The sequence below is a fragment of the Dreissena polymorpha genome, chromosome 14 (assembly GCF_020536995.1).
Source record: "Dreissena polymorpha isolate Duluth1 chromosome 14, UMN_Dpol_1.0, whole genome shotgun sequence".
NCBI classification, from domain to species: domain Eukaryota; kingdom Metazoa; phylum Mollusca; class Bivalvia; order Myida; family Dreissenidae; genus Dreissena; species Dreissena polymorpha.
Genome location: NC_068368.1, coordinates 45,798,970 through 45,813,826, shown reverse-complemented (window position 1 = coordinate 45,813,826; position 14,857 = coordinate 45,798,970). Strand labels below are relative to the sequence as shown.

At 38.9% G+C, this 14,857-nt stretch overlaps 1 protein-coding gene across 7 annotated transcripts in view; it reads left to right on the top strand.

The window, feature by feature from the left end:
* Positions 1–14,857, top strand: part of LOC127857912 (uncharacterized) — a 351,976-nt gene that overhangs the window by 35,279 nt on the left and 301,840 nt on the right. For all 7 annotated transcript variants that reach the window (XR_008038675.1, XM_052394657.1, XM_052394656.1 and 4 more), the window contains 8 exons: positions 657–782; positions 3,604–3,693; positions 4,002–4,125; positions 4,496–4,621; positions 5,043–5,443; positions 6,972–7,085; positions 8,114–8,219; positions 8,888–9,010. Coding sequence is in view for 6 of the 7 variants with exons in the window: in XM_052394657.1 (XP_052250617.1) it covers positions 657–782; positions 3,604–3,693; positions 4,002–4,125; positions 4,496–4,621; positions 5,043–5,443; positions 6,972–7,085; positions 8,114–8,219; positions 8,888–9,010 (1,210 nt within the window). In the remaining variant the exon portion in view is untranslated. The remainder of the gene's footprint in view (positions 1–656; positions 783–3,603; positions 3,694–4,001; positions 4,126–4,495; positions 4,622–5,042; positions 5,444–6,971; positions 7,086–8,113; positions 8,220–8,887; positions 9,011–14,857) is intronic.

The window sequence follows — 14,857 nt, the reverse complement described above, 5'->3', positions numbered from 1 at the left end:
AAACTCTTAAAATAGCCGAATGTACACACTTTGCATGAGTGAGGCAAATTTGTAAGTCGATTGCTTTTGGAGCCAATCTGGCATTGGTATTCGGGGGGGGGGTAAAAATGCTTAGTGTCTTTGTGAAAGATCTACCTAAGAACCTGTTTTAAATATTCTAAAGTATGTATTCATGTTACTATTTTGATCACATATACAAGAAATCAACATAAACCTAACTGCTAAAGTATTTTACTTGTTTTTTTTCAAGAAAGTTGAAATTGAATCTACAACTGCAGTTAAATGCCTCGATTTTGATTGACTTCAGAGCTCATATTTGCTGTCAGAATCAATGACAAAGTCATATGTAAACAAATGTGTGCCTCAAATACACAATTGAAACATTGAAAATTTGGTTTGCTTACAAATTGAGTCTCGTTCTTGGAAAACTGGGCTAAATTTATTTTTATGCAGTGTGGTCCCATAATAAATCAAGGACAACACGTTCCGTGGTCATGGAATTGTTCGTTTAAAGGGTCAAGGAAGTATTTTCTAATCAGAATTCCAGTCAAGGCGGAAAGTGTTAACCTTTATTAATCTGTGCAGACTGCACACTTTGTGCACATGCATGAATCCCAGTTTTCCCAAAATGATGCTCATATAATAATAATTTCCAGGAAGGTGCAATACAGCCCCAGTCAGGGGCAGCAACCCCCGCCTATTTTGGAGGTCGCACCACGGCAAGCAGTGAGAGTGGAGAGGTTGGCATGTACATGCAGGCTGGAGAACACGCCATTCCTCAGGTAGGGTAGGGGTACCAGTAACAGTGTAGAGCAGGGGGGGGGGGCATGTACATGCAGGCTAGAGAACACGCCATTCCTCAGGTAGGGTAGTGGTACCAGTAACAGTGTAGAGCCGAGCTGGGGGGGGGGGGCATGTCCATGCAGGGTGGGGAACACGCCATTCCTCAGGTAGGGTAGGAGTACCAGTTACAATGTAGAGCAAGGGGGGCATGTACATGCAGGGTGGGGAACACACCATTCCTCAGGTAGGGTAGGAGTACCAGTAACAGTGAAGAGCAAGGGGGGGCATGTACATGCAGGGTGGGTAACACACCATTCCTCAGGTAGGGTAGGAGTACCAGTAACAGTGTAGAGCAAGGGGGGGCATGTACATGAAGGGTGGGGAACACGCTATTCCTCAGGTAGGGTAGGAGTACCAGTAACAGTGTAGAGCAAGGGGGGGGGGGGCATGTACATGCAGGGTGGGGAACACACCATTCCTCAGGTAGCATACATGCCATACGTCCCGGATTGTCTGGGATTGTCCCGGAAATAAAGAACGTGTCCCGCAGTCCCGGAAATCTGTCGAATGTCCCAGATTTTACAAAATCCATAGATGCATGTACCTTCTGATCTTGGGCTTAACTGCACCTCGAATCTATGTTCCCACTAATCCGCAGCGTCTCCATGGCAGTGCCTACCAGAATAGGACTACGCTACATGTCAGCAGTTTGTTGGCGCACGTTTTGAATTAGCGACAACACTCGTAAGCAGTCATACCTGTACCATGCAGACAACGAGTGACGTTATTTTCATAAGCGTGTGATTTTATGGCAGTTTGTTGAATTAATTACGCACTACTGTACATGTTTCGTACGATTCTCAAATGAGCATTATTCAATTTGTAATCCGAAACGAGCTTCCGAATTTTAATGCTTACATGTCATTAAGAAATTCTAGCGTCAAATCAACAGAGCTTTATCCTTTGTCTCTATAAAAAGCACGGAGCATTTTGTGTTGTATAAAAACATGAACATCACGTCAGGCGATTTACGCATGTTCAGTGGAAAAAAACGCCCCGATTGGACGTTATTTCATCACTTTAAATAGTAACAAATGCACTACAAAGTTTTAATGCGGCCATGGATACGCCCACACGCTTCATGCAGATGATGTGACATGTACACTTAAGTAATTTGGTGCTCTTTTCTAACACAAAAAACACGTGGCTTTTATCTAGTAATGGAAGTAGTTATGTTTAATTAGTCGTTAGTAGATCTAGTATATTTCGGAAAGGCTTTCGAACTTAGCAAATTACGCTGTGATAAAAAATGCGTAACAAAAATGAATATATGTCAATATATATCGCTATATGTATACATGTCCCGGAAAATCGGCAAAAGTCCCAGAAAATTCAGCTCAGTGTCCCGGAATTGGTCTGAAAATTTATGGCATGTATGTCAGGTAGGGTTGAAGTACCAGTGTAGGGCAGGGCTGGGGGGGGGCATGTACATGCAGGCTGGGGAACACACCATTTCACAGGTAGGGTAGGGGTACCAGTAACAGTGTAGAGCAGGGCTTAGGGGGGCATGTACATGCAGGCTGGGTAACACACCATTTCACAGGTAGGGTAGGAGTACCAGTAACAGTGAAGAGCAGGGCTTAGGGGGGCATGTACATGCAGGCTGGGGAACACACCATTTCACAAATAGGGTAGGAGTACCAGTAACAGTTTAGAGCAGGGCTTGGGGGGGGGGCATGTACATGCAGGCTGGAGAACACACCATTTCACAGGTAGGGTAGGAGTACCAGTAACAGTGTAGAGCAGGGCTTAGTTGGGCATGTACATGCAGGGTGGGGAACACACCATTTCACAGGTAGGGTAGGAGTACCAGTAACAGTGTAGAGCAGGGCTTAGTTGGGCATGTACATCCAGGGTGGGGAACACACCATTTCACAGGTAGGGTAGGAGTACCAGTAACAGTGTAGAGCAGGGCTTAGGGGGGCATGTACATGCAGGCTGGGGAACACACCATTTCACGGGTAGGGTAGGAGTACCAGTAACATTGTAGGGCAGGGCTGGGGGGGCATGTACATCCAGGGTGGGGAACACACCATTTCACAGGTAGGGTTGAAGTAACAGTGTAGGGCAGGGCTGGGGGGGCATGTACATCCAGGGTGGGGAACACACCATTTCACAGGTAGGGTAGGAGTACCAGTAACAGTGTAGAGCAGGGCTTATGGGGGCATGTACATGAAGGGTGGGGAACACACCAATCCACAGGTAGGGTTGTAGTGCAAGTAACAATGTAAGGCAGGGCTTATGGGGGCATGTACATGAAGGGTGGGGAACACACCATTTCACAGGTACGGTTGTAGTGCCAGTAACAGTAGCGGGTGGGAGGGCTCATGTGAACATATTCACTTTCACATAGTGTTTTAGAGTGCCCTACATAATCTGGAATTTTAATGTTTTGAAATCTGTATTTTGTGGAAATGTAATGACAACAATTTAGTTATTGACTTTATATAATTGGTATTATAGACACTTAATTTTGTGTTTTAATAGTGCAGATATCAGACAATAAATTAAATTTATTAATCAACAAGTTGGATAATATATTTTCATTTAACGACAATTAAATTAATCCATTAAAAACAGATTTTTTCATTTCTGATTTTGGTATTTGGCATTACAATTTGGACCTTTAAACAGACTGTCACTTGTGCACGAGGGAATTATGTAGAATATAATGCTTAAACTGTGTTTGTCAATCACTTATTTTAGACGTTATTTTTCTAGTCCATTCTGTATCATGAGTTTATACCTGTACTGTTCCAGGAGGCGACCTACGTGGGTAACACAATGGTGGGTGCATACACTCAGGATCCACAGTACGCCCACGGGGCCTATGAGGCCCAGGCTTACCAGGTGAGTTTGTAATCGCATATATGAGCTGGAGTCTGGGAAAACTGGGCTTAATGCATGAGCTTTAGGTGTTGTCCCAGATTAGCCTGTGCAGTCCGCTTATCAGGCTTATCAGGGACAAACTTAACTTTTATAGATTTTTCCGTAAATGGAAGTTTTCTTAACCAAAATGAGACAGAAAGTGCCACCCCAGATTAGCCTGTGCGGACTGTGCTACTCTGGGGTGACACTTTACGCACATGCATTAAGCCCAGAGAGCGGCTAAAGACATTGAAATCTAGTTGACTGACAGACTCATTTTCTTCCTGTAGACCACAGAAGGTCAGTATATCCAGCACTACGACCCCTCACAGGCCTACCCTGCAGATGGTCAGACAGGGGAGACCACTGGCTACGTGATGCAAGGGGCAGACAACCAGCATCAGTACCAGCAGGGTGAGTAGGAGAAGCAAATACAGGTGTAGGGTATGGAATACTCATGAGAAACTAGTGGTTTTATTTTAAGTGTTAAAAGGGAATCCATGCTATATAAACTTTATTCAGAATATATATTAATGTATACTTATCAAATGTTTGAGTTGACTCGGGGATTGTAGATTGTTAGTGATGCTTACTTTATTATAAAGGTAAAACTATTTCTGTCAGCTTTATATCAGTATACAAATTGGGAATCAAAATGCTTATTATCTGTCACTTCTTTAATGTAAAACCTAATTGAATCTAAAAACTGCATGGATGGGTTCCATTCAGCATTTATGCCATATTTTATCTTTTCTCATATCAACATAAGATAATTGAATTCCAGGCATCTATGGGCAGACTCAGTGGCAGGAACAGCCCAAGGTGACCAATGAGAATCAAGCACAGACTGAGGCAGCCAATCAGAATACAGCTGGCTTTGATCAGACTGCTGGCCACTTTCAGCCATACGGTATGTTTGTAATCCACACATACCAGTCAACAAAATCATATGTGATTGTTGAGGGTTTGGAAACATCTATAATTTATATTGATTATTGATCTGTGAAAAGTTTGTGTCATACTTTATTTTGTCGATATTTTCAAGTATTTAACCATACAGATATAACTTCAATAATCAAAAGAACATTTAATGATTTATTTATTAGCTTTAAATTTTGAGTTTCCTTAAATCTGAACATTTGTGTACAAACAAGTGGTCGTATAATTATTTGAGAACCCGTACATTGTTCTGTGCTAGTACCCAAAATTTCTTCGCTTATGTTTTCAGAAGAAAATGTGTAGTATTCCAAGAAATTCAATGAACAAAATTTATTTAATTTGTTTCCCTCAAGCTTAACAGAGGATACTTACACAATGGTTTACATTTTCAGTGCCTAATCAGAATGCCAATCACTGGTCACACAGCCAAAACAAGCTGACCGGTTTCCCACAAGATGTCAACCTCGGGGAAAGCCAAAACTCCGCAATCACGTCACAGTCAAACCAGTCTGAAAAACGCAGCAGCATTGCTTCCAACTCCAGCATTTCACAAGAAGAACAGGAAGATACCGTAGATGCTCAAAACCCGGGAAATTTCTACTCACATCAGCCAAGTATATTCGACCTTCAGCCTGCGCAGACGAGGATCATTGCCCCGAAGTTGCGACCCCGTACTATTTCTGAGAGTAGTAATGGAAGTGGTGGTGGTGGCCGGGACAGGCATCCGTCTGGGGGCAGAAATTTGAACCAGTCAAAATCGAAGCCGGATAGTTATAGTGGTAATGAGAGCCTGGTAAGTGGAATGCTTACTTTAGAAAAAAAAAGTTTCAGGTGGGCCTAAATCAAAATGGAAGGGTGAAGCCCCCTGCCAACTCAAGGCCCCAACCTCACCACTAAGACCCCTGTCATGCACTTTTTATGATCTGATCACATTATTATACAGCAAATATCATTCGACAATTTAATCAATTGACTCAGTTTTCACGGTGAAACTAGTTTCATTTATTATATAAATAATAATTAAAATGAAAAAACTGATTATTTAAAATATGTTAAATATAGCCAATTCTATTCGGAAAATACGCTCTAAAGTTTATACAAAGGGTTGACTTGCCCTTTTTAAATCCTAGCTTGAGTATAGCAAAATCTGTAGATCTGTGATATTTTCATTGGCAGAGTGTGAAGAATTGCCATGACATGGTCTCAAACCTTATTCAAAACTGAATAAAATCCTAGGTACATGCAACTTCTTACAGTTATGCACTTTTCTAACATTACTTATTTACAACATGTTATAAGATTTGAGTTATATTACAAAAATTCTTTTGAATAAGGTCTTTTTATGCCCCTGTATCGAATGATTGGGGGTATATTGTGTTTGGCCTGTCTTGTCTGTCCATCATTCTGTCCCAAAACTTTAACCTTGGTCATAACTTTTGCAATATTGAAGAAAGCAACTTTGTATTTGGCATGCATGTGTGTCTCATGGACCTGCACATTTTGAGTGGTGAAAGGTCAAGGTCATCCTTCAAGGTCAAAGGTCAAATATATGGCTTTAAAGCGGCGCAGTAAGGTGCATTGTGTTTCACAAACACAGCTCTTGTTTTTTGTTTAAATCTCCTGTCAAGTTGCAACTATTTAAGTATAATGGCCCTATATACCTTTTGTTGAAATAACTTGCATTCAAATTCAAAAATAATTATTAGGCATCTCTCTTGGTAATTGTTTGGCAATTAAAGTAACAGTTTAAATATAATTGATATATATATATGTTGTTTTGGCAAAACTGGGCGTAATGCAAGTGTCGTCCCAGATGAAGTCGGCACAGGCTAATTAGGGACAACTCTTTCCACCTACTCTGCATTTTCATTTAGAAGTGAGCCCCATTAAACAAAAAGTTTCATAAAAGCGGATAGTGTTGTCCCTGAATAGCCTGTGTGAACTGCACAGGCTAATCTGGGATGACACTACCCACATGCATTTAGCCTAAGTTTCCCAGAGCGAGGCTCATTTGGCTGAAAACAGCCTGACAAGCCTGTATATGTGTCTTGTTCTGAGAAAATTGGGCTTAATGCATGTGCGTAAAGTGTCGTCCCAGATTAGCCTGTGCAGTCCGCACAGGCCAATCAGGGACGACACTTTCCACTTTAATGGTATTTTTAGTTCAAGGAAGTCCCTCCTTACTGAAAATCAAGTTTAGGCGGAAAGTGTCGTCCCTGATTAGCCTGTGCAGACTGCACAGGCTAATCTGGTACGACACTTTAGGCACATGCATTATGCCCAGTTTTCTCAGAACACGACTCATGTTTCCTGCTTCACAGGGCGGAGGAAAGCAGAAGCCCGCAGCAGCAGCGGGTGGGGGGCTGTTTGCCAAAATAGGAGGCCTGTTTTCCCGTAAAAATGAGATGAAGTTGCCCGATGACAAGGAGCCTGCGGTATGTGAATTGTGACAATCTATTTTCAAGACTGAGCTGTAATAAGTATTGTGATTGGTCAGGATTTTAAGTATTGGCCAATTATTTTCAAGACTGAGGTGTAACTAGCATTTTCATTTATCTGTGTTTAATGTTAAGAATGTGTGTGACATTCTTCGGTATGTTAAAGAAATATTTTTTTGTCAGAAATAATTGTTAAAGTTCAGTTATAAGTATAAGTTCTGTTAGTTTACTCAAATCGTGTGGGTTTTTTCATTTCATCAAGTTCATGTTAACCTAGTTGAGAACATTACCTGTTTTATGCAATTATTATGTAATTTTAGGGATGTAATAGCAATCATAAGAGAAACGTGATTATAAATTTACAGAATGCCTCATCAGGTGTCACATTTAGAGAAAGATCTAAATTTACATTGCAAGATGCTGCACCCTGCTCCTTGTTAGTTCGTGCTCTTGCCCTTCTGATATGGCCAAAAACAAAAGTGTGAAAATCTGTTAAAATTTTATTTGCAAACATCAATTTATATGAATAGCCTTAGTTTAAAAAAATGGCATGTCTTGGATTCAGAAATTCCAGGAATTGATTGAATGATAAAAAAATATCACCAGACTGGTCCAGCTTTTTTTTTACCAACACCCTTTACCTTTTCATGAACCTAATTCTTTCTCTATGCAATCAATAGAGCTGTACTTGATTTCTATATTTTGTTTAGAATAATTGTGTGCAAACCCTGTCCGCAAATGATCTTTTATTTCCCCTGTTTCATAAATGGCCCCTTATTGTCCCAGTTTCATAGATGTCCCAGTATTTCGTCATGAAACCCCTATTCATTAATGGCCCTTACCTTACTGTTCATAAATGGCCCATTATATCGTCCTACAGAATGTGTGGGACACCTGTTCATGGATAGCCCCTTATTTCTGTGTCTTCAAAAGATTTATTATTATTGCGAGCAATCCTGTGTTCATTAATGGCCCATTTTGTCCCCCTGTTCATAAATGTCCCCTTATTATCTCCACCCCTACAGATCGTGTGGGATCCGGTGAAGAAGCGCTGGGTGGACAAGAATGGGGACGACAAGGAGGAGACCCCTACTGCCCCACCCCCCAAGGACCATGAACTCCCTGGCACAGGTCTGATTTTCACATGTCTACATAAAACGCATCATGCGAAAATGGGTCTTATACCGTATGCAGCCAGCGTAGCTCCAGACCGGTTTGCTTATTTACACAGTTTGGTCTGGAGCTATGCTGTCTGCGTATGAGACCACAAAATATTGCGAGACCCATTTTTGAATATGACTATTGAATTCATTATGCGGTAGTGTGCGTACATGTGAAATTTTAATTGTTACATTAATTAAAGAAAAGGACTGCTGGTTTTTACAAAGTAGCGATCATTCCCCCCCCCCCTCCCCCCCTCAAGCACCATGGGACAGCTCTGATATACATAAGACGTTATTTATACCTTGTTCTAGGAAAACTGGGTTTAATGTATCTGCGTAAAGTGTCGTCCTAAATAAGCCTGTGCAGTCCATACAGCCTAATCAGGGACGTCTATTTCTGTCTTAACTGGATTTTGGTAAACAAAGAACTTAATGAAACAATAGACACCATAAAAGCAGAAAGTGTTGTCCCTGATTATCCTGTGCAGACTGCGAAGGCTAATCTGGGACGACACTTCTGGCACATGCGTTTTCCAAAACGAGACTCATATATTTTAACTTGCTTATGTATGATATGACCAAAGATAATCCAATTTCAAGTATCAACAATGCTTCAATGTCTTTCTCCCTTTTCAGGTATGCCCCCTCAACCCACAGGTATACCCACCATGGAGGGTCCCATGACCAGTAACCAGGGTAACAGTGATTTCCCGCCCTCGGGCCCCAACAAGTTCTCAAGGAAAAACGCGAAAGGATTTGGTAAGTTGAATGCATTGGTCTGGCCAAGATGTTATTAGCATTAATACCCATGTAAATCTTTGACATAAAGAAAAAATATTCAGCACTGTAGCATTGACAAATAAATTTGTTGGGCTTAATTACGTAAAGAGCATAAAAAAACATTTATACAGCTTTAACAAAAAGAAAAATATTCACATTTAACTAAATTAATTGAATATGCATTATGCAGTTTACAAGTGGAGAAAAAAATTGCTTGATCTTCCTTTTTGTCCAAGGTTGTTTTTCTGTAGATTAATTTATTTTCCTTGACGTGAAATTTTTGTTCATTATTAAAATCAGGCATTTTTGTTTGATCCCAAATTATTGGATTTGTTTATAATGTCTGATTTATGACTACGGATGTGAATGTTTGTTGGACATTTGATTTCCTGATTGAGAGGACCCCCTGAAAATTAGTGTCTGACAAATAATATAGGTCTCACAGTATTTGAAGTGAATTTATTTCAAATTGAAATTATTTACCAATAAATGGCCAACTTGCTTCTTGATTGAAAAGTTAAAATTGGTCAAAACACTTACTGTGACAACTGTGAAAGTGTGTCTGTCAGTCTATTGGTCTTTATAGATGCAATCTTTTTCGAAGAAGTACTCCTTAACTTTTTGAACTTAAATCATTTAAACGTGTATATATGAAGTCGTTCATGTGCAATTAATATTATCATGCACACATTTTTTTCAAGGGTTATGCCCCTTGTTCAACTTTAAATTTCTGTATCACTTTGATACATATTACAACATGCGTTGCCTTGGGTATGTAGCACTACTAAGCAGCGTTCGACACTAACCGGAGTCCGGGAGTCCGAGACTCCTTAAAATGAGACTCGGACTCCTTGTTTTTGCGTCAGGGGAGTCCGTAGGACTCTTTTAAAATCATCTTTGAATTTAAAAACAAAAACAGTTGATTTTGTTTCGAAAGATCAGAATGTCCGAACTTTTAGGGATCCGAAAAATGTTCCACAAATCATTCTGCTTGAACACATGGACAAAAACAGAAGGATCCGAAATTATTTATTTTGGTTCCCTGTCACTGTCTGTGCCTGTAGTAATAGGGGAACATGCAAACTATGAAACGTTCGTGGCCGTTTATTTTTTCACTGATATTTTCGCTGTAGTAAACTAGCTTCGCCAAACAGTTTCTCATTACTATAAAAAATCATCACAATACAAGAAATTGTGTACACATTGTACGTTTTATGGCCCCAAGGTACTGAAGATGGGACCGGTTGTGTGCATCATTTGAGCGCGAATGACCCGTGTCACTATCAATCGATGATTTCAGTGGTTTATTGCAGTTTGTAGGCATTGTTATACCAGCCACACTAATCGGTTCCTACTGTGTACTTCACGATAAAATAGTGGCTTAACTTAAGAGACTGATGATGGCAACAGGGTGTATTCCTCATGGAAATTGTGCTTTGCATGCAAAATATTGTCAAAACATATTTCCATGGTGTAAAACCCCAACGATGAAATTAAAATAAAATTAGAATTATATTGCGTTTCCCAATTTCCACGTTCTTGGAAAAATATTATAAAGAATTATTCAGTGTCCGACAAATCCATTGCCCGGAGCCCGGGGGCTACCAAAATTTTTCATCGGGCTACTGAAATTTTCCAGCTGACGCCCGCCGGGCTACTATAAATCTATAAGAGCGGCAGCCCGGTTTATTGACAGACATACGTAGAATAAACACGCTGACCATGTGTTTGTGCACTGTGTATTGCTTATAATCCGATAACAAAGTGCAATCAATTATCTAATCAGTCACCGATCACTTGCGGTAATGTCTTAAACAGTAACAGTGTATTTTAATCATCCAATTAGAATCAACATTTGTCGTCTGCTAATAGGAAGTTTTGGGGATTCCGATAATGACGTCACGTTTGCGCATGCTCAAATTTTGGCCGTCAAAACTGCGGCCATTGTGCTATTGTTTGCATTGATGAAGCGCATCGTGATAAGGTTACAAACATATTCGCGACCCTTTTAAAGAACAAAAATACTCAGAAATTGAAATTATTTCAGATTAAATTGAATCCAATGAACGAACACAAATAAGGACGAAAACAAACAACAAATTGATTGATTTTATGTAATCAACATATCGAAACTGATTTGAACCTATTTGTCTGTAAAAACTTACCTTGTTACAGATTAACTAAATCCTCTTGATAAATGTTAATGTTTTTTATTTAATTGTTCACACCAACTTTGACACTCTTTGTTTCAGCATTTTAACCCAGTGTTTAATTGCCGCTTTCTTTATCACAAACCAATTATCTCGATATGATCGGATACTGTCCAGACATTTACTAAGAAAACAGTGTGTCATAAACCCAGGGACCTATACTTGTATGACTCTGTATGGGGTCTCTCCATAAACCACATGTGTCTGGTCATTAAACATAATTTATGATACCTCCATGATATCTCTCGACATATTAAGTCAAAAACTTAACAGTTGCTTTAATAAAATATTTGAACATATTTAAAAATAGACATTTGTCCGAAATGGATTAACAGATAGGAACTATTAAGTATATATCTTAGCCAGTTTAAACATAATAATAAAGTGTTTAATAACTATACATTTAAAATATTGTACACATTTATTGCTACACAATTAACGTATTTAACGGGTACCTGCACATGTAAACTCTGCTATAATGTGTAAAGATCGTGCGTTACTGCAGTGTTCGAAACATCATCATGAAAACAAGCAATCGCGTTTGGTCATTATAGGGATATAAAATACTTGCGTTAAATAAATTAAATGTGTAGATAAAGGTATCATCAAATGCTAGATTTGTATCGCTCATTATCACTACAGACGAGTTTTCAATATACGTGTACATGCAAAGACAGTTCAATTAGCAAAATATGCAGGTGTTTTTTCAATTTGAATTCTTAAATTTATTAATATTTTCATTCAATGTTAACGAAACGAAAATTCATTCAATGTAAAAGAAAATTAAAAATACATTTCAAGTTGAAATGTATTGAGCTATTTTAGGGCTTTGTTTTATAACTGATTCAATGCACCCCTTACACTAAATTTCAATCGCGGATGAAAAATAACACTATCGCATCCACACCACTTATAATAATATTCAAATTATTATATGTTTTATTATTTTTGAAATATCATTTATTAAATTCTTATTTTAAAAAAGAATACGGGTATTTATAGTTTTGTTTTGTGAAATTGTAAGTATTAAAGGGGCCTTTTCACAGATTTTGGCATTTGTTAACTTATTCATTAAATGCTTTATATCGATAAATGTAAACATTGGATCGTAAAAGCGCCAGTAAAAAATCAAGAATAAAATTTAAAAAAAGAAAAGAACATTGCCTGGACCAGGTTTCGAACCAGTGACCCCTGGAGTCCTGCCAGAGTCCTGAAGTAAAAACGCTTTAGCCTACTGAGCTATTCCGACGATTACACTAGTAGATGTATTTTATACGTTATATAAGCAATCTTCGTAGTTTCACAAAATTTAACGACAAAAACAGAACTCTCCAAATTATTCAATCGTTTCGCGTTGCAACGCTTTATAATTTTTATACGCCCGTCTATGACGGGACGTATTATGGTATACCCCGCGTCTGTCCGTCCGTCCGTCTGTCCGTCCGTGCGTCTGTCCGTCCGTCCGTCCGTCTGTTAATGTCGTACGCTACGTCAAATATCCTTTGACAGATTTTCTTCAAATTTTAACACAATCTTAATATTGATAAACCCTGATCCCCTTTCGTTTTTGACGGAATTCTGAATTGTCGTTCCAGAGTTATGGGACTTTGTTCGTCAAAATTTCGTGATTTCATTGAATGTCCTACTGTAGCTCAAATATCCTTCGATGGATTTTTTTCAAATTTCAACACAATCTTAATATTGATAAACCCTGATCCCCTTTCGTTTTTGACGGAATTCTGAATTGTCGTTCCAGAGTTATGGGACTTTGTTCGTCAAAATTTCGTGATTTCATTGAATGTCCTACCGTAGCCGTCCGTCCGTCCGTCTGTTAATGTCGTACGCTACGTCAAATATCCTTTGACAGATTTTCTTCAAATTTTAACACAATCTTAATATTGATAAACCCTGATCCCCTTTCGTTTTTGACGGAATTCTGAATTGTTGTTCCAGAGTTATGGGACTTTGTTCGTCAAAATTTCGTGATTTCATTGAATGTCCTACTGTACCTCAAATATCCTTCGATGGATTTTTTTTTTTTTTTTTTAGTATCCCTGAAAAATTGAACAAGGTGAGCTTTTTTCTATTCCGATTGTACACTACCACTTACCCATCTACATTCAGGGGTTTTTTTTACTAAGAAAGTGACGCCGATATTCGGCGTCTTCCCCTACCAGAATTTTTTCCCTCAAAATACAATTTCCCCACCAAAAATATCATTTTTCACTAAATTATAATATTTTCTCTCAAAGAAATGTTTATTTTTCCTTTGGGCATTCGACAATTATCCAATTTGCACCATGTACAACGATCTCGCTCTCTCTCTCTCTCTCCAGACGAACACAAAAAATCTGGGAATCCCAGTTATTCTAAATATAGCTCTTAAATTACGTCATGTAAACTGGGCAACTAATCGTAATAATCATGTGACTATTTTACTGGATACCGGTCTTGCGCGAGAAGGGTGTTTCGTCAATTTATTACCGGAAACCAGTTGAATTTTCATCCGGGCTATGTGCAAGCCAAGATATAAACGTGAAAACAGAAAAAAAATGTCTCACAATTGGCGTTCTTACACAAACAAAATAAAACATTCGGACTCGGAAGATACTGAACGCATCGAGGCATTTTCTAAGAAAGAATCATCGAAAACCGTTATAACCCAGCAGGATTCTGAGGTAATCAACATCGAACATTGTGAAAGTGAAAGTAGACAATCGGCAGCTGCCGCTCCTTTCCCTTCCAATACTGTAGCAGATCAAGATCGTCAACCCATTCATCATGAAATTGAAATCACAAAATTGACATCGTCCCCCGGCCCCAGTACAGAAATATAGTTGAAAACATTTCCCATTATCAAGATCTACACCCATCTATTAAGAACTTTGACTTTAATACGTGTTAAATGTGTTTAAGAACAAAAAGGACAGAGACAAGCCTCTTTTAATGAGTTATAGACATTGAAATGAACAGTTTTTATTTTTTCCCCTAATTTGTCTCTTTCGCACTCTTTTTTCCCCTGTCACCCAGCGTCCAGCGTCTTCCCCTTTCTCTAAAAAAAACCCCTGACATTTCTCTTTTATTATTGGTCAAAATATCTATAACAGGTTTACTTCAACTCCATATCCTCTAAAGAAATGCATACATATACTCAAAAAAAGATATGGTATGAATGTCAAGGAGACGGCGCTCCATGCTCATGTACTTATAAAATAAACCATGTATTCAAATACAAATAAACTGAAGTAAAAAAATGATTCAAAGGGTTATTTATTACCTTACTACTTCATTGGCGAACGACGGGCGTATCATGCGCTCATGGCGCAGCTCCTCAGTTAGGTTTTAAAATCGTCAAAAGATGCATATAATGGCTATATTAGACCATGGTAAATGTTCAGTATTACTGTTTCCTCACAAATATCATAACTAAAACGAAAATTTGCGAATCTGAAACAACTTATTTCAATTTTGTCAATTTACCAAAGCGTGAAAAGATCCCTTTAAGTCTTCCGACGACCTTAACTCTGATACAATGTAATTGGCCGCGATCAAGAAGTTGACGGCCAATCTATTTTTAGTAACGGAAAACCCCTCTTGTGACGTCACACAAAAACCT